Genomic DNA, 22,672 nt, shown 5'->3' with positions numbered 1-22,672 from the left:
CGTGGAGAAAAGTCTATAAAATAGTTGGTGGCTCTGCTATGTAATTATCGCCGTTACTATTTGTTATCACTGTCCTGTCTGAATAAAAATCATTTTTGCAGTAACCTAGGTCTGAAAAATGTTAATTATGCTGTCTAGCTAGGCTGTTCTAATGTCTATCTAGTGAGTAACAACCAACAGTAACAAAAAAAAAATTCTTCGTAATCTATTAGTTGCTAGTTGTTCATTTCTACCAGCCACCTAGCTAGCTACTGTAACCAGATATAACTTTGAAGGCATTAGCTGGCTAATTAGCCATACAGTGTTTTTGTTGTTGGTTGTTACTCACTAGCTAGACATTAGACAGCCAAGCTAGGCAGCTGACTAACATCTTTCAGATCTAGGTTAGTGCAAAAATGATTTTTATTCAGACAGGACAATGAATATGAAACACGACATTAAACCCGGTCAACATTTAACGAACACAACTGTCTGTCAAAAATAGGTGACACGTCTGCAAATAGCCGATTGTGGGGATGCGGCATGGCGCCAGGCAGCCGCTGCAGCATATAGTGTGGCTTTACTGTAAGGGCGTTATTCTAACGTAGCTAAATGCTTCATTGTAACCAGAGAATTATCGACCATTAGAGAGCTCTGGGATTGGGCCATGGAATTGGGTGGATGCTTCCACTGATCAAATGTAGGGATCTTGCCAGTGATACAGTGTGGTCAAATTACACACAACATTTATCTAAACTACAAAGTTTTTTGAGACAAGTCTGAAGCCCTTCACTACATGTGGTCTAAACAGATTCCCAACAGATATAATCTCCTGGATGTCACTAATATGCTGGCATGCTCTTCACCACATAATATGCATATGAGTTTACGACATACGCAACTGAATGAAAAAACGTCTTAGACAGGTGTTTGCAGCTGTGGTTAGGTAGGAGGGTTTTTGAAAGGATAAAAGACACCCTCCACCACTGTGGATACTAGCTGCACAGAAATAAGTGCCACTGTCTCCAGCATTCATATTTGATATAGTTAGAAATCCTTTGCTTTTTGCCTTCCCAGACAAATTAAACTTTCCCTTGTACTCTTTATCCTGGTTGACATCTTCAAAATGTAGAAATCCAACAAGCTCCAGTGCCTGTTGTCCATTCAGTTGCTGGTACCAGTACATTCTGTCATAGTTGCTGTCATCGTGTTGACAGGTGAGCTTCATGCCTTCCCCAGGTTTTACAAATTGAGCGATTGGAGATTGCTGCACATTGATGGCTCCTGTGGAATCTATAAGGGAGAACAGTGTTACAGAGCATCGCTAAAATAGATAAAATAATCAAGAACAAGAAATGCTTCTAAATGTATCAAGTTCATAGAAAAGAACTTGCAGAAAAGATATTTGATGAAAACCAAGATGACGCTCTTACCCAGTAGACAGAACATGTATGCAAAGAGGAGGTAAAAGTCATTGCACATCTTCAACAGCCTGGTGCTCAGATGGGAAAATCATAGATTTATTAGATTTAGCAAAGAGAAGAGGACTGTGTGAATGCCACCTGTCTCAGCTATCAAGTGGAACTGAATAGAAAATTTTATCTCATGGGCATGTCGATGTTTGTCATCGAAAAGCATGTGGTATACTGAGTATTTGCTCCCTCTGCTGACAGTAGCCATCACTGAATTACATACTGTTCATCAGAAGTGAAAAAAGTTCAACATTGCTGAGTAGATGTATTGAATGTATTGTGAATGTATTTGTATCATTAAAATATCAAAGCTATATGCCGTGTATATTTTAAAAAAACAACAAAAAAATAAACTTTTGTTTCCTTGCCCTGACAAATTTAATTTATACTTTCCCTCTTGGATGACATCATCGCTGGTTCCATTCCGTACACACAAAAAGCATAATTTATTAAATCATGATGAATTCCTAAACAACAGACAATTGACACAGGAAGCAATTTAATAACAGGTTCCACAGAGGTTTCAGCCAGCATTTACTTAAAAGGAGTTTGAATGCTATTTGTTATAGTGCTCATGCAGATGCAAATGGAGATGTCTGTCTTCACAGGCCAATGCATCTTCCTTGTTGAGTAATGAGATCGGTTTTGTACTGACTCTGCTGGCAGTGTCGGAGACTGCATGACATATTTCTCATATACAGCAAGTGACATGAATACAGTTCTGAGATGTTTAACTTAAATAAGGAATGTCTGATCTTTGCAGGGCTTTCATCTCGGTGAATCCAAACAGCATCTTGGGACTATTTATCCCCTTCGCATCAATGTTTTGAAAAATTTGGTGGTTGTTAAATGTTTGGACCAATGTAAATGACTATTATCTGCAAACCAGACTTTCAAGAAGTGTTTTAAGGTATGTTATAAATGCTCTCAGTCACACAGATCACTCAGTTGCTAAGACAGAAGATGTTAAACAGGTGAACACAACAGTGGTTAGATAAGATGTTATTTTGTAAGGGTAGATGACAACTTCCACCACTGTGGTAGCTAGCAGCACAGAAATATGTTCCACTGTCTTCAACACTCAAGCTAGATATATATAAAGATCCTCTCTCTTTTGCATTCCCTGACAAATTAAATTTCTTGTACTTTTCTTCTTTATTGTCAAAATCATAATTGAGGAATCCAATAAGCTCTAATGCTTGTTGTCCTTTCACTCGCTGGTACCAGTACATATACTGATAGTTGCTGCCATCATGTTTGCAGATGAGTTGGGCATCATCTTTGGGGTTTCCAAAGAGAGAAGATGGGGTCTGCTCAACAGTGATGGCTCCCAAGTATTCTGCATGAGATGAATTAATTAATTGCTGACAAATATTCAAATGAAGTTTCAACAAACCAAGAAAAATGCCATGAAATTACAACACAAATAATTTGTGAAATTCAAATTACAATAACTGTATGAACATTGAAAATGTGATTAATGCTATTTAAATTTCTTACCAAAGCAACATAGCAGACATGTTGTAAGCAGTTGGTACAAAGTTGTTTGCATCGTTAATACAGAGGTGCCCAGATGATCTGATCATGGAGAGATTTGTTCTAATCACTAATGCTGACAGCACGAGAGACCTTGTGATCATGATTGGCTGGTGCTGTGACATGAATATCTGGAATATGTTATCTGTCAGTTTAGTGTGCTGAATGTTCCTTGTTGATCATCATGAGGCTGATGGTAATGCTCCCTCTACTGGTAGAAACGCTCCATGCATGATGTTTTGTCTGTAATAAGAGCATAACAAGGGAGCTTGATAAATGCAATGAAAATTTTAAATGCAATTAGTTATTTAATGAGAAACCACCAAATTGATGGATGGTAAAAAGTTGATGATGAATGTGTATTGATTTTTTTATTGTGTAATACATTTAGCACAGTGATAATGAAAAGAGTGCACTCTTTTGAGTTTGAAAATGTTTACAGCATTTTTTTGGTGAAAATGAATACAATTTGTTTTGTGTGTAGAACAGGGCTGCCAAACATTGTTCCAAGAGATCTACCATCCTGTAGGTTTTCATTTCAACCCTAATTTGGCACACCTGAATCTACGAATTTGCAGCTTCAAGAGATCTCTTGGTGTTGAATGAGGGAGTTGTTAGGATTGGAGTGAAAACCTGCAGGATGGGTGATCTCCAGGAGCAGAATTGGGCAGCCATGATCTTGATATTTTTGTTAAAATCCACCCACAAATGCCCCCCCCCCCCAACTTATCAATGTTTTCAATAATAATCATTGCATGTTTGGACCATACACACTTACATCAATTTGCTAAACAGTGTTTCCCAGCAGTGATGTTTTCAGTATGTGAATTTTTTTAGTCACATAGATAATGATTGATAGGGTTAATTTTTTTTTGAGATTTAGCTTTAGTGACCAAGATAAATTAAATATTTTCCCTTTAAAAGGAATGGTCTTTAAACTGGTGTCAGTGCAGAGCTCTGACACAAACAGCAACAGTTAACAGAAGTGCATGAATTATGATTGAGATGTCCATGCATTCAATGCTCAAGGCAAAACATGGGAGGAACTGCAGATCGCTTGAGAGTACAGTAGGTATCGATGTGGAATGAGAGCAACCAGTCACATAGAAAATGGTGGTGGCCCAAGACCCCCTAATTTTTCAGCAGTGAGGAACCCACTGATTTCACCTGCCTGTTTATATCATATATAAACATATTACCTGATATATCTAATTAAAGATCAAGTGGTGGGAACATGATTTGTTCTTCCTGGCATGCATTTCTTTTTTTGGACATAATGTGGCTTTACGAGGGTCAGCCATCCCTCAGTAGACAGTTAAAGGATCTGGCTGAGAACGATGAGCATCACCTTCCAATACGGGCGTTGAAATTGTGTTTGGAATGAAAACCAGCATGCACATGGGGGCTGATTTTGAGAACCCCTGCGCTATGCAACTGCACAGAGAATGTCAGCTTCTGAAGACCTGGTATTGTTGTTTGTGAATGTATCACTGGATGAGGAGCAGACTTTATGTCTCTCAGAGAAAGAAAAGTTACCAGGTAGGTTTAGTTGGCAGAGATAAAGTTGGAAGGTTTTCGTAAGGGTTCAAGACCCCTTGTACCACTGCGCCTACTTGCTGCGCAGAAATATGTGCCTCTGTCTTCAGCACTCAGCTGTGAGATAAGCAAAGAACTTATTTCCATTTCCTGTCAAATTAAATTTTCCTTTATACTTTTCATCTTGGTTTACTTCGGCATCCACAAGGAATCCAACCAGCTCAACTTGCTGGTACTACAGCATTGTGTAATAGCTGCTGTCATCATGTTGGCAGGTGAGCTGGACATCATCACTGAGTTTTCCAAAGAGAGAAGATGGGGACTGCTGTACAGTGATGGCTCTTGAGAATCCTGCACAAAAGAGGAGATTGTTTCAAATGAAGAGCTAAACACATTATGTAAGTGTAATAAGTGAAACAAATATTTACATTAATATTATTTATTATATATTAAAGTATAATGCAAGCAGCCAAGATATTTGATATTTATACTTTCCTAACAGAGACATCGTGTAGACATGGAGTATAAAGCAGACTCTCTCCATCTTAAAAGTTCCGGGGGTTCATATTTATCACATCATAGAGAAGAATTTTCTTGTTTCAGAACATGAGTAAACTGAGCAGGCTGGCACTCTAAACTCTCAGCTCATCTCGGTTCTCTTGTGAGCCCTGTGGTCACAAGTTCCATTTGAGGCCTCATGTTGCTAGTAATGGCTCTCCCTACTGGTAGGCTGTCTCCCTGCATGACCTTTTGTTTACGGGTGAGGCAATGCTGCCCCACTGTGCTGAGTCACTGCAGAGAAGTACACAGCACTGTCTGATATCTGCGGGGCTTTGATCGTGAATGATCCAGAAAGAAATCTCTGGTTTCTTTATTTCATATTTCTGTGAAGTGTTGCTGAAGTTACTCAAATCCTGATTCTAGATTACTGAGACTATTGGCAATTAACTCCTTTGACAGGTATCTGCCAGTACCAATAATAATCCTGTAAGCTGTTGGAATCAGGAGAGCAGGAGATCTCAGCAGAAGCCCCGGCCTTCTTCAAGAGTTACTGGGGCTACTGATTGATAGCAGCTTCCTGAACACATGCTGTGGAAACACACCCAAATTGATTTGAAGTTAAAAAAATATATATTTAAGACAAACTGAAGCAAAATAGCTAAATGCTGCAGGCAACTTAATGTGAATTGCAAATTGAGCTTATGTTTACATAATAGCTTATAATAGCTTATACATGCCATTTGAAATCTAAATTTGAATCCTTGTCAGCTTGTACAAAAAATATGAACACTACCTTCCAGTAGAATATTTCAAGATAATATTTTCTTCGGGTTTTTGGATCACAGTAAACGGTGAAAAGCAGTGACTCGCATAAAGAAGAATGACACAGGAAATTACACAACCATTGAAAAACAATATTGACAGACAAATTAGTGACAGCCAAGAAATTAACCTTGAAACAATCATTATAAAAATGTTTTAATATTTTAAAAAAATATTATCACATAACATTGTGTGCAATGAGAGTCAGATATTATAAAGGCAAATTAATTGAGCATTAAGCATTTCAGTTCAGCAACAGTTGAAACTAAACTAAGTCAATTAAAAAATTTTCCACTTACATCTGACCAAATTTACAATATAAGGTGGACTGGCTAAGAGAAATAAATATTGATATACATCCATTCACATATCCATCAATTTTTTGTATCAACTTTTGTATTCTACAACATGAGGGGCAACATTTACACACATATGCCTGCAACCACTTCCTATTTATTTGTAAAATATATTGTTATTATCTGAACAGCACAGCCCAATGATAAAAACCTACAGTTAGAGGAAGTGGCGTTGGCTTTTAAAAACATGACATTTATGGCTGTATTGTGGTCCCTTGTCTCAAATCCTATTCTTTTGATAATCCATGTCAGAGTGCAAAGCAGCAAGACTTTTCAACGTGCAGGTTCTTTTGGACACATAGAGACTAACAACAGTTTGATTACCACATTTCACTTTATCTAGATCCTTCAAGTTAATCCCTAGAATGACACTGAGAATACAGACAGGTGTTGCAGCTGCAGCAGTGGTTAATGTATTTTGACAGCCTTAAAGAGAGCTTTTACCACTGTGCATACTAGCTGCACAGAAATACATGCCGCTGTCCTCAGCTTTTAAGCCTGAGATAAGCAAAGAGCCACTTTCCTGTGAATTTCCTGAGAGGTTAAACTTTCCTTCATACTCTTTGTCCTGGTTGACCATTTCATAATTAAGAAATCCAACAAGCTCCAAGTGCTGCTGTCCTTTCACTTGCCGGTACCAGAACATGTACTGATAGCTGCTGTCATCGTGTTTGCAGGTGAGGAGGGTTGTTTTGTGCAGACTTCCGAAGAGAGAAGCTGGAGATTGCTGCACATTGATCGCTGCTGTGAACTCTGCAAAAGAGGAACGAGAGCCTTACTGACGAACAGTCGAATTGAGTCGTTACTACTTTACTCTGGAAAGAGAGTTAACAGTTAGAAACAAAAGTAAGAACAAACATTTAAATACAATCCATGTTCCATCAATGTAGAATGTATTTAAATGAAATCCCTCATGTAGCTCTTACGCATTAAACAAACAGTGAGTAGGTAGCACACTCTGTCCATCTTCAATTGCCTGGTCCTGAGATGAACAACGTTAGTAATGGTTTTATATAGCACTGATTGAATAGAAGAGGATTATGTGAGTATTAACTCACTACCTATCTAAACTGTAAGAGTGTATGGGACAGACCACTCCTCTGCAAGCCTGTCTCTATTGGTTGAACACCCTCAAAGAAAGAACAATGACTCTTTATAGGCGGTATTTGTCCTTACATGGAATATTTAAACAAAAAACAGTAAGGGGTAATCTCTGCAGTCTGAAGGAGCCAAGCTTCTGTCTTTTAAGGATCCTTAATGAAAAATGACATAACCCGTCAGATTATAAAACGAGGTGGGGATTATCACACGCAGACATGTAGACAAAACCACTTCCTAAATTATTTTTTCATAATGTATAGTATGATCAAAAGCATAAAATATGACTGAATTTTTATCCTAACAAAAGTTATTACTTAGATCTCAATGAGAAAGAGGTTTGTAGTTGTGTGTAGCAGTGGCTATGGGAGAAAGATGTGATTAAAGACACTTCGCACCACAGTGAAAACTAGCAGCAAAGAAATATGTACCACTGTCTTCAGCATCTGACTCAGAGTCAACTAAAAAGCACTCAGTTACCCTCTGCTCTCTCCTTGTAGTTTTTAGACAGGAGAGTCCACATGGTTCACCACTGTGGTGAAGCTGCACAGTAGTACAGTGCGGAGTCTTCAGGCTGAACTCCGGTAATCATGAGTTCTGTTTTTGGCACACTTTTCCTGGACACTGTAAACCTGTCAGGGATCCCATCATTCTTCTCTGTTACTTCCTCAGAGTTAGCAGTGGAGAAGAGAAATTTTAGAGGTCCATTGTTCTTCTGTTGATACCAGTACATGTATGTTTGAGAGGTGCTCTGGGTGCAGTTCATGACAGCAGACTGCCCTGGTTTCAGCAGTAGAACACCAGGGCTCTGGATGACTTCAACACCAGACTGACTCACTGCACCTGTCAGGAGTAGAGATTAAATTTAGGCTTTAGATTATTAAAACATGAAAATTCGCTGTTTAAGAAAAAATACAAATTAAAAGTATTTTTAATAAAAAAGGTTTGTAGAATTAGTTTAATTTTCTGTCTTTTATTTACTAACACCTACTTGGCATAAGTAAAGCAAACCACTGAAAGAACACAACATAGTACATTTTCTCTTGGCAGAATAGACTGGTTTTCATGATGAATTTCCTGCACTGCAGGTTAAATCCTCCTCACCCCCTCCTCCTGATGACATCACAACCGGTAGAGTTGCTAGTCACACTATTGCTATTTCTATCATTAACATCATAATTATTTGATCTACAAGGTCTGACCCCTGACCTGAATTTGTCTGAACAGATCAAAAGGCTCGCATCTGTGAAACACAATATCTTTCCAACCAGCAAGTCACTAATAGCACACGGCAACCCATTTGAGGTCTCATGAAGCTCACAGTGCCATCACCAGTTTACACCCCTCCTTTGATGATCTCCTGGGATTTCACTGCTGTTCACCACATAACACGTCTATTATCCACATGCAGTGTGAGGCCAGTCTGAAGTGATTCATTACATGTGGATCATACAGATTCCCAATCCCAACAGATCTTAGAAATGGTGCGAACGATTCAGTGACTGTAAGACATTCACAACAGAACAGAAAAAATTCTTAGACAGGTGTTTGCAGCAGTGGTTGGGTAGGAGGGTTTTTGAGAGGATAAAATTCTCCATCACTCTGGATGCTAGCTGCTCAGAAATAAGTGCCACTGTCCTCAGCATTCATGTTTGATATATTTAGAACTCCTTTGCTTTCTGCATTCCCAGACGAAATAAAAAAACTTTCCCTTGTACTCTTTAACCTGGTTGACATCGTTTAAAAATAGAAATCCAACAAGTTCTAATGCCTGTTGTCCATTCAGTTGCTGGTACCAGTACATTCTGTTATAGCTCTTGTCATCATATTGGCAGGTGAGCTCCATGTCATCTCCAAGTTTTACAAACTGAGCAACTGGAAACTGCTGCACATTGATGGCTCCTGTTAACTCTGCATAAGGGAGAGGAAAACATTACCGAGGATCACTGAAATAGAAAATATAATATAATAATCAGAAATAAACTATGCATTTCAATGTACACAATCCATGGATATCCAGTGATAAAAGCATATACTATTAAAAGCAAGATGAAGCTCTTAAGAAATAGACATAACAGGCAGCTAGGCAATAGATAAAATTCTACGTCCATCTTCAATATCCTTGTGCTGAGATGAATAGTATAAGTGATGTCAGTTTCTTAGGTGACACAGAAGTGAATGGAACGGATATTTTTCTGCAGGCATATGGGTCTGGCGGAGGCCACATGGTAATCTGTGAAGAATGTTACCCTCTAGAGGCAGTATCTATCCCTACAAGGCTTGTTATAAATACAAGGAGTACTTCTTTCCAAATAAAAAGGGCATGGTGGCTTTTACCTTGAATGATTCAGGCATTATTTCTCTGTTTTTTTCTTTTGTCTCTCACAGAGAGTACCTTCCGAATATTACAATCACTTAGCAGAGTTTTTACCCACAGTGGCATACAGAAGTGAAGACCATCAGTGTAACACACAGGAATGCAAAAATGCAGCATCAGATCTCTGGCTCCTACAACATGGTGGCTTCAAAATGCTTTTCACCAAGCCTAGCATCAGTGGGTGATGTCACAGTGACTTGGTCCATATTTTCTACAGTTCATGATTTGGACACAGCATAAGTAAGATAGGCAAGTAGTAGGAGTGCACAATATGGAAATTCTTGGGCCCACTGTATAGCAGCACCCAATATAGAACTCCCCATGAAAATATATTTCTTCAAACTTATTTTAAAACTCAGTTAACAAGCATTATGTTTCATTTGAAAAGAAGATTCTGAAATTATTATTATTATTATTATTATTATTATTATTATTATTATTATTATTATTATTATTTTGGGCAAAACCACTGTAAATAAATATTTTGGGTATATTTTGCCCCATATGAAGTATATGCAGTGCAAGTTTAAGTTTAGCAACAAAAGTTTTGCACACACACACACACACACACACACACAAGCTGGACTTGTTTCATGTGTGACGAAACAAGGGACGAAACGTCACAAAATGAAAATGTTTCATATAATACCCTCGTCGTGGTTATTACCAGACACTAAGGAATATTTTTCTTTAGTTATTCGTTGTATAGAGAAAAGCGAAAATAGAGATCGATCGCATCTACCATTGTGAGAGGATCCAGTTTGTGGTAGGTTTTTATTGCGACCGATTACTTTTCGTTGTGTGACCGATTACTTTTGCTGTCACACACTGCCCTCACATCAGGTTTCACCTTAAATGTGTATGTGTGTGTGCGCGCGCGTTTGTGTGCGTGTATGCACGCGAGCTCGCGTGTTTCGTCATACAAGGCGATGTCTCATCTATGACGAAACAAGAGTCAAGTAAATATAAAACACACTCATCGCACTGACTACATACAGACAAATATTTTTCATAAAGACATTCGCTGTCGGACAAGAGAAAGCTTATGATAAAATCCAGTTGCTGGGTAGGTTTTAACGTTTTAAAATGGGGTTTGAATTAACAAAAATAATTGGTAAATAAGTTTTTCTCCATTTATTACACCTGGAATTCTGGGGGCGTGCATGCACATGATACTTAACTGGCAGTTCATTTTGAAAGGTATCCAATTCATTTCGCTTATTTAGCAAGGCTAGTGAGCAACGTGGTTGAATAACAAAGATTGTGTGGGTTTCAAAAAGGCAGTAACAATGCCTTGTTCTGTGGCTTATCAGCAGCTATTTGGGCTGCGTGCTTCCAAATTCGTTCAGTCGTTTTCTCCAGTCACTCACGCTAAGCGATCTATAGTGCTTTTGCATGCTAACGTTCTCGAGTGGTTAAAAAGCACTGAGAAAGTTTTCATTTAATTGGTTAACTTTCTAGTGCTTGGGAAATCTGGCTAGCTAAATATAAGTCTTTATTTTTTATTTTTTTTATGATTTCACAGATTGCTCGCTATTTCTACTGACGGTGTAGCATAATGTGGGATTGGTCACTGCCGTCATACCCAGCAAGGCTACTGTAAATTTCCAGCTGTATAAAATGACATAAAGAATGTCAGTTGTGAAAGTAACTCTGGGTAAGAGCATCTGCTAAGCATGTGGTTTTCTCCAGTTGCACATGCTGAGCTAGTGAGCTCATGTGAAATAAACCTGTAGTTATTATGATGTTTGCTCTATAGCTCTACTCCTCATTTCATGTTTAAGAATAATGGACCGAGGCTACATGCAAATATGTACCTAATAAGGTGAGATGTACCAAGATGAGAGTTGTGCTAAAGCAGTCTCCTTATTCAAACAGAGCAGAAAAATCAGAGGCCATGGAGACTGAGGCAAGGAGAGAGAGGGAGCAAGGCGAGAGGGAGATGCTGGAGAAAGTTGTGCAGGTTCTCCAGGAACAGGGCCTCCTGATGACCGGGGAGAGCCTGGAGGATCTAAGAGGACTGAGGGAAGAGCTAAGGAGTGAAAGGCAGCGCATGCAGCAGGAGAGGAACTGCACGGAGCGGCTGAGGCGTGCAGAGAGACAGCAGTGGGAAGAGGAGAAGTCCTCCTGGCAGAGGGAGATGAGAGAGTTCAGGCAGCAGTGGGAAGAGGAGAAGGCCTCCTGGCAGAGGGAGTGCATGCGAGTGCTGGAGAGCATGGAGCATGAGAGGAGGGCATACAGGAGGGAGCTGGCACAGCAACAACGAAACCTGGAAGTGTGGAGGCAGTGGGAGGAGTGCCAATTAAGAGAACAGGTAGAGCGGTTTCAGCAGTCTGAAATGTGGAGGAGAGAGCATGAGGAGGAACAGTGCAGAGCAGAGATGTATGAATTGCATCAGCGGTGGGAAGAGCAGCACCACAGAATACAGGCCTCAATGTTTGAGCTGCATGAAGAGTGGAGGAACTTTGAGGAGCTGAACCACAGAGAACGGGAGGACGTGTTAGAGCTCTTTGAAGGGCTGAGGAGAGAATGGGTCACCTGGGCAGAACAGAGAATGCAGGAGAGAAACATTCTGGAGGAGGAACGAGAAACCAGGGAACATTACCGGAGGAAAGAGAGGGAGGAGTGGAGGAAGCAGAGGGAATTCATGGAGTTTGCATATGAGCGCATGGAACTCCAACATGAGATGGAAATAGAAAGGTTGGAAGTGGAGATAAGGGAACTGAGATCACTTATCTTACACATAACTGAGGTGAAAACTGAGAGAGAGAGCACTGAGGAGACGTACGATCCGGTCACCCAGGCCACGGGAGAGACAACTGCGGTTCTGATAGAGGAGGGGATCAGTGAGAGAGAAATGGAGAACGAGCGGAACCTCGTCACAGTGGGGATAGAAAGCAGTGAGAGGGAGAGCAAGAAAGAGGAGAAAGAAAGCCAGAAACACAAGAAGAAAAAGAGTTTTTGGTCACTGTTCCGCTGTAGAAAGCGAGTCACCACAAAAAAAGAGTGCAAAGAGGAGACAGTTGGACAAAGTGCTCTGAACTTGAGGAAAGTGGGAAAATTGACAAGTCACATACTAGCTGGGGAGAGCAGCAGGGAGACTGAGAAGAAGACAGAGGGAGAGGCCAATGTCAGTAAGACTGAGAGCAAGAACAAAAACAGAACAAGAAGACAAAAGGTTTCTGGTCTGCCTGGCGTGGGAAAAAATAAGATGGAAGATATAAGAAAAGGTAAAAACTGTAAAGAGTTAGTAAGACAGAAATAATTAGGACAAGGGATTTGGGTTTACATTATAGGTACAGTAAGAGCAACTGTTAAATCAGGATTGCTTCACACTGGCTGTTACTGAAGTATTTAATATCAAAGGGTACAGTGTTAGACAGCGAAGCCTTAAATGCCTGCGTTCAACTTGAAACTTAGCTTAAAGTTTTAAGTGTTTTTTGATCAGGGCCCAGATGGTGCTGCAGCAGAATCACCTCTGGCTGGAGGCTACAGCAGGCCAGGCTTGGACCGAAACAACACACGGTGACGGATTCCAGGACCGACCTGTACAGGCCCCTCAGAGTCACGTGGTGGTGAGGCAGTCACAGTGAGCAAACTTGGAAGGTTGGTAAAAGGTCAGCTGGGATGGAGAACAAGGTAAAGAAACAGGCAAAGTATTGAAATGACCAAACTGGAAGAACTATGGTGGCTCTCTCATTTATCTAAGGAATGAACATCATGCGATTTCTGTACCAAAGCAAGCATCATAGCAGCAACATCTAAAAGATTAGAGATTTTGATGAGAGTGAATGCTTGCAATAAGCTGTTTTGCGAAAGTGAGTCAAACAGCACAAGTGAGCAGCTATCCCAAAGAATTATTGTGGGAAATTTAATTAATGTTTTTTACAGGTTGTGTTGTGGGTACACTGATGGCTATATGTATATTAGCTGTAGTGACAGAGCATGGCAGCTTTAGGGGGCCCCAATTATTTTAGAAAATCACTGTGACTGGACGCTGCACATCTGTTTTCACGTGTTGCACTTTGTTATAGAAACCTTACTTATTGACCACAGCAAATGTGCAGCGAGGCTGATAGGCTTATATCACAAGTACAATTGAAAAAGGTGAAAAAGAAGAACCCTGCCAGGAACACCTTTGGTGGTGGGTGAGATGAGTTCCCCTTCATCATTGTAAAGCAGTTTGAGCGTTTGGAAGTGTGCTTTATAAATGCAATGAATTAATTAATGGTAAATAGTAAATTGACTGCATTTATATAGCACTTTTATCCAAAGCGCTTTACAATGGATGCCTCTCATTCACCCGTTGACACACACACTCACACGCCAATGGTGAAAGGCTGCCATGCAAGGTACCAATCAGCTCATTGGGAGCAATTAAGGGTTAGGTGTCTTGCTCAGGGACACATTGACACACCCAGGGCGGGGGATCGAACCGGCAACCCTCCGACAGCCAGACAACCCTCGGACTTGCCTCCTGAGCTATGTCGCCCCTGAAAAAGAAGTCCATGGACCAAAACACGACTGGTGATAGTCTTGTTACAGTGGTTCATGGTTTAATTTGACTCATTTGCCTCTGCAGCTGAGATTCTGCCAGCCAGAGGGAAATATGTGCAGGGTTCCGACATCTTTTGACTGTCAGGCTCATGATGCTGATAGCATCTGCTAATCTGCTACTGGTGTGCAAGAAAAAAATGATAGAATTCAACATGATGGACTGCCTCTTTGATGTCATACTTCAAGAGGTAAGATGTGGATGCTGAGTTATTGCTGACTGATATTGGTTACATGACAAACAATAACAGTGATGTGTAAAGGGGACTAGTGACTTGTGTTTTCTGTTTTAAAGGTCATCATCAGGAACTTGGAAAAAAAATGAGGGCTTCAGCTGCTATCGGGCAGAATTTTACCATGGCCAGTGGATTTCACCATTAAAACCTGAAGAAATTTGATTGTCTTGATTGGATTTATTTTAGGTGTTTCATTAAAGAAAAATCTATTGGAATAAGTGGTTTTTGTCTCATTTTATTAAGCCTATTAAAATTTTGACATGTCTCATTGCTGCATTATTTCCTGAGGAATTATGATTCTTTGGTGTACTACTACATCTGAGATTTAAGTGTCCACATTTATGACTCAATGTTTGAACGTGGTCAATCGTTATCTGCTTTGCAGCGACAAGAAAGCGTATATTTAATTAGCATTGGTGCATCTAATCCAGGAGTGAGATTTATACTCGGGAGACTTTGGTAAGATTAAAATGAGTTTAATAAAAAATATTCTTATTAGACATGAATACTTATATTGTCATAAACTCATGAATCATTAGAAGTTATCAGTTGTATTCCATGACAAGCAGGTGTGAGAGCAGGTGTGAGAGTGTCTCCAGAGAAGAGATGACAACTCCCTTTTAAGGTAAACAAATGGTATCGCAGGTGGGAGGGTAGGCAGGGATGTCTGAGGGTCGCAGCATACCGAGATACTTCTAAAACGAATTATAGACTAGGCCTGCTGTAAGGCTACAGTGAATAGTGTATACTTAACTAAACAGTAATTAAAATATGCATTATATATAATTTATACATGAAAACCCATGAAGCCTGCATTACGCCCGGCTTATTGTTAGCCTACTACGGAGCACTAATGGTGCTATCTTAACGTAGCTAAGTGCTACGTTGTAACCAGAGAATTATCGACCGTTAGAGAGCGCTGGGATTGGGCCATGGAATTGGATAAATGGGTGGATGCTTCCACTGATCAATTGTAGAGATATTGCTAGTGATATAGTGTGGTCAAATACATGTGATCTAAACAGATTCCCAACAGATTAAACAAATGATGCAAATGATTCAGTGTGAAACATGCATATACTATATAATATCCTGGATGTCACCGATACACTGGCATGCTCTTCACCACATAATATGCATATCTATACAGTTTGTGGCCAGTCTGAAGCATTTCAGTACATGTGGACCACAATGAGTTTATGACATACGCAACTGAACAGAAAAACGTCTTAGACAGGTGTTTTCAGCTGTGGTTAAGTAGGAGGGTTTTTGAAAGGATAAAAGACACCCTCCACCACTGTGGATACTAGCTGCACAGAAATAAGTTCCACTGTCTTCAGCATTCAAATTTGATATAGTTAGAAATCCTTTGCTTTTTGCGTTCCCAGACAAATTAAACTTTCTCTTGTACTCTTTATCCTGGTTGACATCTTCGTAATATAGAAATCCAACAAGCTCCAGTGCCTGTTGTCCATTCAGTTGCTGGTACCAGTACATTCTGTCATAGTTGCTGTCATCGTGTTGACAGGTGAGCTTCATGCCTTCCCCAGGTTTTACAAATTGAGCGATTGGAGATTGCTGCACATTGATGGCTCCTGTGGAATCTATAAGGGAGAAGGTAGTGTTACAGAACATCGCTGAAATAGATTAAATAATCAAAAACAAGAAATGCATCTAAATGTATCAAGTTCATAGAAAAGAACTTGCAGAAAAGGATTTGGTTAAAACCAAGATGATGTTCTTACGCTGTAGACAGAACATGCAGGCAATGAGGAGGTAAATGTCATTGCACATCTTCAACAGCCTGGTGCTCAGATGAAGAAAATCATAGATTTCTTAGATTTAGCAATGAGAAGAGGACAGTGTGAATGCCACCTGTCTCGGGTTTAAGTGGAACTGTAATAGAAAATGTAATTTCATGGGCATGTTGATGTTCGTCATCGGACTGCATGTGGTATATTGAGTTGTTGCTCCCTCTGCTGACAGTATCCATCACTGAATTACATACTGTTCATGGGAAGTGCAAGAATTTCCACAGTGCTCAGTAGATACACATTAATAAAAACAACAATGTATTCGCATTTTGAATCTAAGTGTGTGAATATATTTGTATTATGATATAAAAGCTATATGCTTTGTATATTTAAAAACAAAAAACCTTTTGTTAAATTGAATTATTACTTTTGATGAGTAGATGAGTAGAATTGCAGAGGTTTCAACCAGCATTTACTTAAAAAGAGTTTGTGAATGCTATTTGTTATAGCTCTCATGCAGACGCAAATGGAACCGTCTCTCTTTACAGGATCATGCATGTTCCTTGTTGGTTCTGTACTGACTCCGTCTGACGCTGCATTACATATTGTTTCTCATAAATAAGGACTAATCTGATCTTTGTAGAGCTTTCATCTTGATTAATCCAAACAGCATCTTGGGTTTAAAAATTTTTTTTAAAATCCCTTTCGCATAAATGTTTTTAATAATTTGGAGATCACTAAATGTTTGGACCAAAGTAAATGACAATTGTCTGCTAACCAGACTTTCCAGAAATTATGTTTTAAGGTATGTTTTTAAGCAAATTCTCTTGGTCCCACAGATCAATCTGTCGTTAAGACAGATGTTAGACAGGTGTACACAGCAGTGGTTAGATAAGAAGTTTTTTTGTAAGGGTAGATGACAACTTCCACCACTGTGGTAGCTAGCAGCACAGAAATATGTTCCACTGTCTTCAACACTCAAGCTAGTTATATCTAAAGAGCCTTTATCTTTTGAGTGCCCTGACAAATTAAATTTCCCTTTGTACTTTTCATCTTGATTGACAATAGCATTATTGAGGAATCCAATAAGCTCTAATGCCTGTTGTCCTTGTACTCGCTGGTACCAGTACATATACTGATAGTTGCTGCCATCATGTTTGCAGATGAGCTGGACATCATCTCTGGGGATTCCAAAGAGAGAAGATGGGGTCTGCTCAACAGTGATGGCTCCCAAATATTCTGCATGAGATGAATGAATGCATTACTGACAAACATTCAAATGAAGGTTCCATCAAACAAAGCAAAAGTCCATGAATACACAACAAAAAGAATGAGTGTAATTCAAATTAGTGTGAAGAAAACCAGAAAATGTGATTAAAGATATTTCAATTCTCCTTACCGAAGTAACAAAGCAGACATGTAGTAAGCAGTTGGTATAACGTTCGCATCTTTAATAGGGAGGTGCTCAGATGATCAGGTCATGGATAGATTTGTCCTAATGCTGAAAGCACAGAGTCCTTGTGATCATTACTGGTTGGTGCTGTGACGTGAGTATCTGGAACGTTTTGTCATCTGTCAGTTTCTTGTGCTGAATGTTTCTTGTTGATCACCATGAGGCTGATGATAATGCTCCCTCTACTGGCAGAAACTCTCCTTGCATGATGTTTGGCTGTAATAAGATCACAAAAGGGAACTGGATGATTGAAATTGTTAAATTTATCCCCTCTACCCATCCATTATCTTATCCTTACCCACTTATCCTGGGCAGGGTCACGGGGGGGTGCTGGAGCCTATCCCAGCATGCATTGGGCTACAGGCAGAAATACACCAATTTATCGCAAGGCACACACACCATTCACTCACACACTCACACCTATGGGCAATTTAGGGTCTCCAATCGGCCTACCTGCATGTCTCTGGACTGTGCGAGGAAAGCGGAGTACCTGGAGGAAACCCACGCGGACACGGGGAGACCATGCAAACTCCACACAGAAAGGCCTTTTAAGATGCCAAATGAAAAATGACGCAACCCGTCACATTCTGAAACGGGATGGGGATTATCACACACAGACATGTAGACAAAACCACTTCCTAAATGATTTTTTCAAAACGTATGACATCAAAAGCATAAAATGTGACCTAATTGTTATTCTAACAAAAGTTATTACCTAGATCGCACTGAGAAAGAGGTTTTTAGGTGTTTGTAGCAGTGGCTGTGGGGGTAAGATTTGATTAAAGACACTCCCACACCGCAGTGGAAAATAGCAAAAAGAAATATATGTCACTGTCTTCAGCATTTGACTCGAAGACAACCAGAAAGTACACAGTTACCCTCTGCTCTCTCCTTGTAGTTTTTAGACAGGAGAGTCCACATGGTTCACCACTGTGGTGAAGCTGCACAGTAGTACAGAGTGGAGTCTTCAGGCTGAACTCCGGTAATCATGAGTTCTGTTTTTGGCACACTTTTCCTGGACACTGTAAACCTGTCAGGGATCCCATCACTCTTCACTGTTACTTCCTCCCAGTTCACAGTGTAGAAGAGAAATTGGAGAGGCCCACTGTTCTTCTGTTGATACTAGTACATGTATGTATGAGAGGTGCTCTGGGTGCAGTTCATGACAGCAGACTGCCCTGGTTTCAGTGAACCTTTGCACGCGTTATGCTCTCACAGTGCAACTCCTCGCTGTCAGGTGAAAAGAAGCGGCTGGCGACTCCACATGTATCGGAGGAGGCATGTGGTAGTCTACACCCTCCCCAGACCAACAGAAGGATAGCGCATTGACCAGGACCGTGATACACACAAGGAATTGGTATAACGACTAAATTGGGGAGAAAATGGGAGAAAAATTGCAAAAAAATAAATAAAAAACTAGAAATCCAACGAGCTCTAATGCCTGTTGTCAATTCAGTTGCTGGTACCAGTACATTCTGTTATAGCTCTTGTCATCATATTGGCAGGTGAGCTCCATGTCATCTCCAAGTTTTACAAACTGAGCAACTGGAAACTGCTGCACATTGACGGCTCCTGTTAACTCTGCATAAGGGAGAGGAAAACATTACCGAGGATCACTGAAATAGAAAATGTAATTAAATAATCAGATGCATTTCAATGTACACGATCCATGGATATCCAGTGATAAAAGCATATACTATTAAAAGCAAGATGAAGCTCTTACGAAATAGTCATAACAGGCAGCTAGGCAGTAGATAAAATTCTACGTCCATCTTCAATATCCTTGTGCTTCCCGCGGACGACTGGACGTAGAGGAATTAAAAAAAAAAAAAAAAACCCACGTGGGGGCAGGGAGGGACCGAGACTCCCGGCTTCTTAGCAGGGTGGCCGACCTAAGGCAGAGGCAGAGGCCTACCCGGTCTTCCTAGCCTGAGCGCTCTCACCCTGCGGGGTTAATCTGCCGGTAAACAAGGCGGCTTAACGGGTCTGTTCGGGCTGTGCCCTTGGGTTAGGGTTGGGTCACCTGTGAACCAAGTGGTGGAAAGTACCTTAATTTCCCCCGGTTGGTGCAAAGATTCCAACAGATCTACACACAATATTCAGTTCAGATACCTTTATTCAGCCGAATAGGAGAATTCACACAGTGCCACAACACGTGCCACAAAAGGCGTGTTCTGTAATTTTCCTTGTTCTGTAATGTTTGTCTCAGCCTGCGTGTAGTGCAGTTTTGCAGCTTGTCTCTAATTGGTTTCAACACATCGGATTTCTGAGAAAACCTTGTTTAGACGTTCCGACTTCTTCAAGGCCACCTCCTGCATGGCCAAGCATGCCAGGGCCATCCTCCTGAGGATCTGAGCTCGGTGTGACAGGTACGTGGCCACCAACTGCACGAGTACGTACGCCCGGGCCATCTTCCTGAGGATCTGCGCTCGGCGCGGCTGGTCGTGAGGGCTCGCGGCGTTGGTGTGTACCTTGTGCGCAAATGCGGCCAGGGGCGTTGAGAAGTCCTGGCTCGGCTTGGCGGTGGTGGTGGCGGTGTCATGGTTCTGGGGTGTAGTGGCCTTGTGCTGCCACTAGAGGGCACCTGGCCTTTGAGAATTTCTTAATGTGTTCCAGGTGTCTGATTTCTCAATTATTTTCACCTGGTGAGGTGCCTTTATAAGCACTGCCAGAACACCCATCTGCGCTTCTGTGTAAAACCTCATTATCACAAAGCCGGTACGACATTGGTATAGGTGCTCGTTGGACGAATTACAGAATTGTGTTGTGGGTTGGTTCTGTGTCCTCGGTTAAGGCGATTCAGTCTCTTAGCGCTGTGAGCACATTCTGACGCCTTAAGAGTATTCATACTTTTCTTTTGAGCTCGTGTGAGCCGGTGGGTATTGGGACGTTGTCCCTGGTGTGTATTTTGTTTGCGTTTTTCTGAGCTGAGTAAGTTTTGCGACTCAGTTGTCTATTTTCTTTTAAGACCAGTTTTGGGTTTGGTACCAGAGCCTCGCCTCTGTACCACTGGTCCTCTTCTTTTTTCGCCCTGGTTTTTACGGGTCGCTTTTGGTTTCACAAGCCAGTTTTACGGCTGGACAAGGTGGTCCTTCGGAGTGGCTTTTTACTCCGTGTTTTTTGGTTCTTGTTTTTGATCCTTTGTGTGCGGGAGTTACTCTCCCTAGGATCTTATTTGTTTTGTGTTTTACTTGTGGGTGTTCCCTTTCCCTTTCCCTTTGTCCTTCGGGACTTTGTGGCTAAACGCTTCCGGTAGCGTTAGCTTTTCGTTCCCCTATATTAGTCGCTTCTGGTTCTCCAACACCCCCACACCATTATAGTACACAGAAGCCATATGGAGATACCAGCGACCGATATTGTGGTGGAAATGGACGCTAATACTCTTGAGAGGGCGGTAGCCGCCCAGCAAGCGACCATTTCTAACCATGGACAGGGGTTACAGCTGCTCCAGGCACAGCAGGTAGCTACGGCTGAGCAGCAGGCACTGATCTTCCGTAGACAGGAAGAAATGTTGGAGCGACTGAGCAGACAACAGGAAGTACTAATAGGGCTCGCAGACAGCTTTCGCCAGTTGGTGAGCGAGTCCCGCTCCCCGACGGCGCCAGTACCGTCACCAGTGGCACAAGCACTGTCACCCACCATACTCCCCCAACCAGGTTTACCGAATGCTAGGGAGCCTAAATTACAGCTTCCGTTGCGCTACAGCGGGGAGGCAGGAAAGTGCAGAGGCTTCCTGTCTCAATGCCTAATCACAACCCTCCCGTTTTACTACCGAGGATGCTCGGGTGGCGTTCATTTTACTTACCGGGACTGCTCTGGCGTGGGCTGATCCTTTAATTCGCGCACAGGCACCAGTGATGAACGATTCCCAGCTCCTGATGCTCGAGATGGCCCAGGTCTTTGACCATGACTTCTCGGGCAGGGAGGCGGCTACCCGGTTGACCCGGATCAAGCAGGGAGGCCAAAGTGTGGCCGAGTTTTCGATTCATTTTCGGGCATTGGCAGGGGAGACGGGGTGGGCAGAGGAACCACTCATGACCCTGTTCATAAACGCCCTGTCCGACCCGGTAAGGGACGCCTTGGCCACTCTAGAACCACTGGTTAGTTTGGGGTCACTGATTTCTACAGCAATCCGCATAGACAACCGGGTAAGGGAACGGGAGAGAGAGAAGGCGGACAGAAAAGATCGGGCGACCTTTTTTGCTCCATCACTTCCGGGCAGGGATGCCAATGCGGGGCTCAATCAGGTTGCTCATAAGGGGGAGGAGCCGATGCAAATAGACAGCTCGGCTCTTGGGCGGACCAGGAGTCATGGAGAGGGCGGTGTTTCTTCTGCAAACAGCCGGGGCACATGGTCAAGAATTGCCCGAAGTTGACCGTAAAAGACCAGTCACTAGTGGAGCGGAAGCCACCAGTGAGACATAATAAAGTTACAGACTTTCGCACCTTTTTATCTGTGGAACTGGCATGGAGAGGGGCTGAAGTCCAGGCGGAAGCCTTTTTAGATTCTGGGGCGGTTGATAATTTTATCGATCGCAGGTGGGCTCAGAACCTGAATCTGCCAGTTCGTTCCATGTCCCATCCCCAATCCCTCATAGCACTTGACGGCCGCCCGTTGGGTACAGGTACAGTGAGGCAAGTAACTGAGTTGGTTTCGATGCGTATTCCATTCCAGGGGCACGTGGAGCGCATTCGATTCTTTTTAGTGGAATCCCCCGCGTACCCACTGGTATTGGGACATTCGTGGCTGGTGGAACACCAGCCCCATATTAATTGGGGTAACAAAATTAATCCTATCGCGCAGTGGGGGTCTCGGTGTGATGACCACTGTCCGCAGGTGCGCTCTCCTTCCTCCTCTCCTCTCAACGAGACCGATATGGGGTCTGAGTTGGACGAGAAGGAGACTGGGTCGGGTTGCAGTCCGGCATTGTTTCCTGCGGTCTCTGAGGAGCCAGAGGAGAGTCTAGCTTGGGACTCGGTTTGTGACTGGAATCCGCC

The 22,672-nt window shown here is 41.8% G+C and overlaps 1 protein-coding gene and 1 gene segment (V, D, J or C); one reads left to right on the top strand and one right to left on the bottom strand.

Moving 5' to 3' along the window:
- Positions 1–6,591: 6,591 nt before the first annotated feature.
- On the bottom strand, positions 6,592–8,266 carry LOC118227225. The segment is given in 2 exon segments: positions 6,592–6,955; positions 7,781–8,266. Coding segments are annotated over 2 exon segments (369 nt in total).
- A 3,353-nt stretch (positions 8,267–11,619) lies between these two features.
- Positions 11,620–13,637, top strand: LOC118228172 (golgin subfamily A member 6-like protein 1). Its single transcript, XM_035419509.1, has 2 exons — positions 11,620–12,907; positions 13,126–13,637. The coding sequence occupies exons 1-2, from the start codon at positions 11,620–11,622 to the stop codon at positions 13,254–13,256; spliced, it is 1,419 nt and encodes a 472-aa protein (XP_035275400.1). The 3' UTR covers positions 13,257–13,637.
- Positions 13,638–22,672: the final 9,035 nt, after the last annotated feature.

Source organism: Anguilla anguilla, chromosome 5, assembly GCF_013347855.1.
Source record: "Anguilla anguilla isolate fAngAng1 chromosome 5, fAngAng1.pri, whole genome shotgun sequence".
NCBI lineage: Eukaryota > Metazoa > Chordata > Actinopteri > Anguilliformes > Anguillidae > Anguilla > Anguilla anguilla.
The sequence above is the reverse complement of the archived record's forward strand: the minus strand, read 5'-3'. Positions and strand labels throughout refer to the sequence as shown.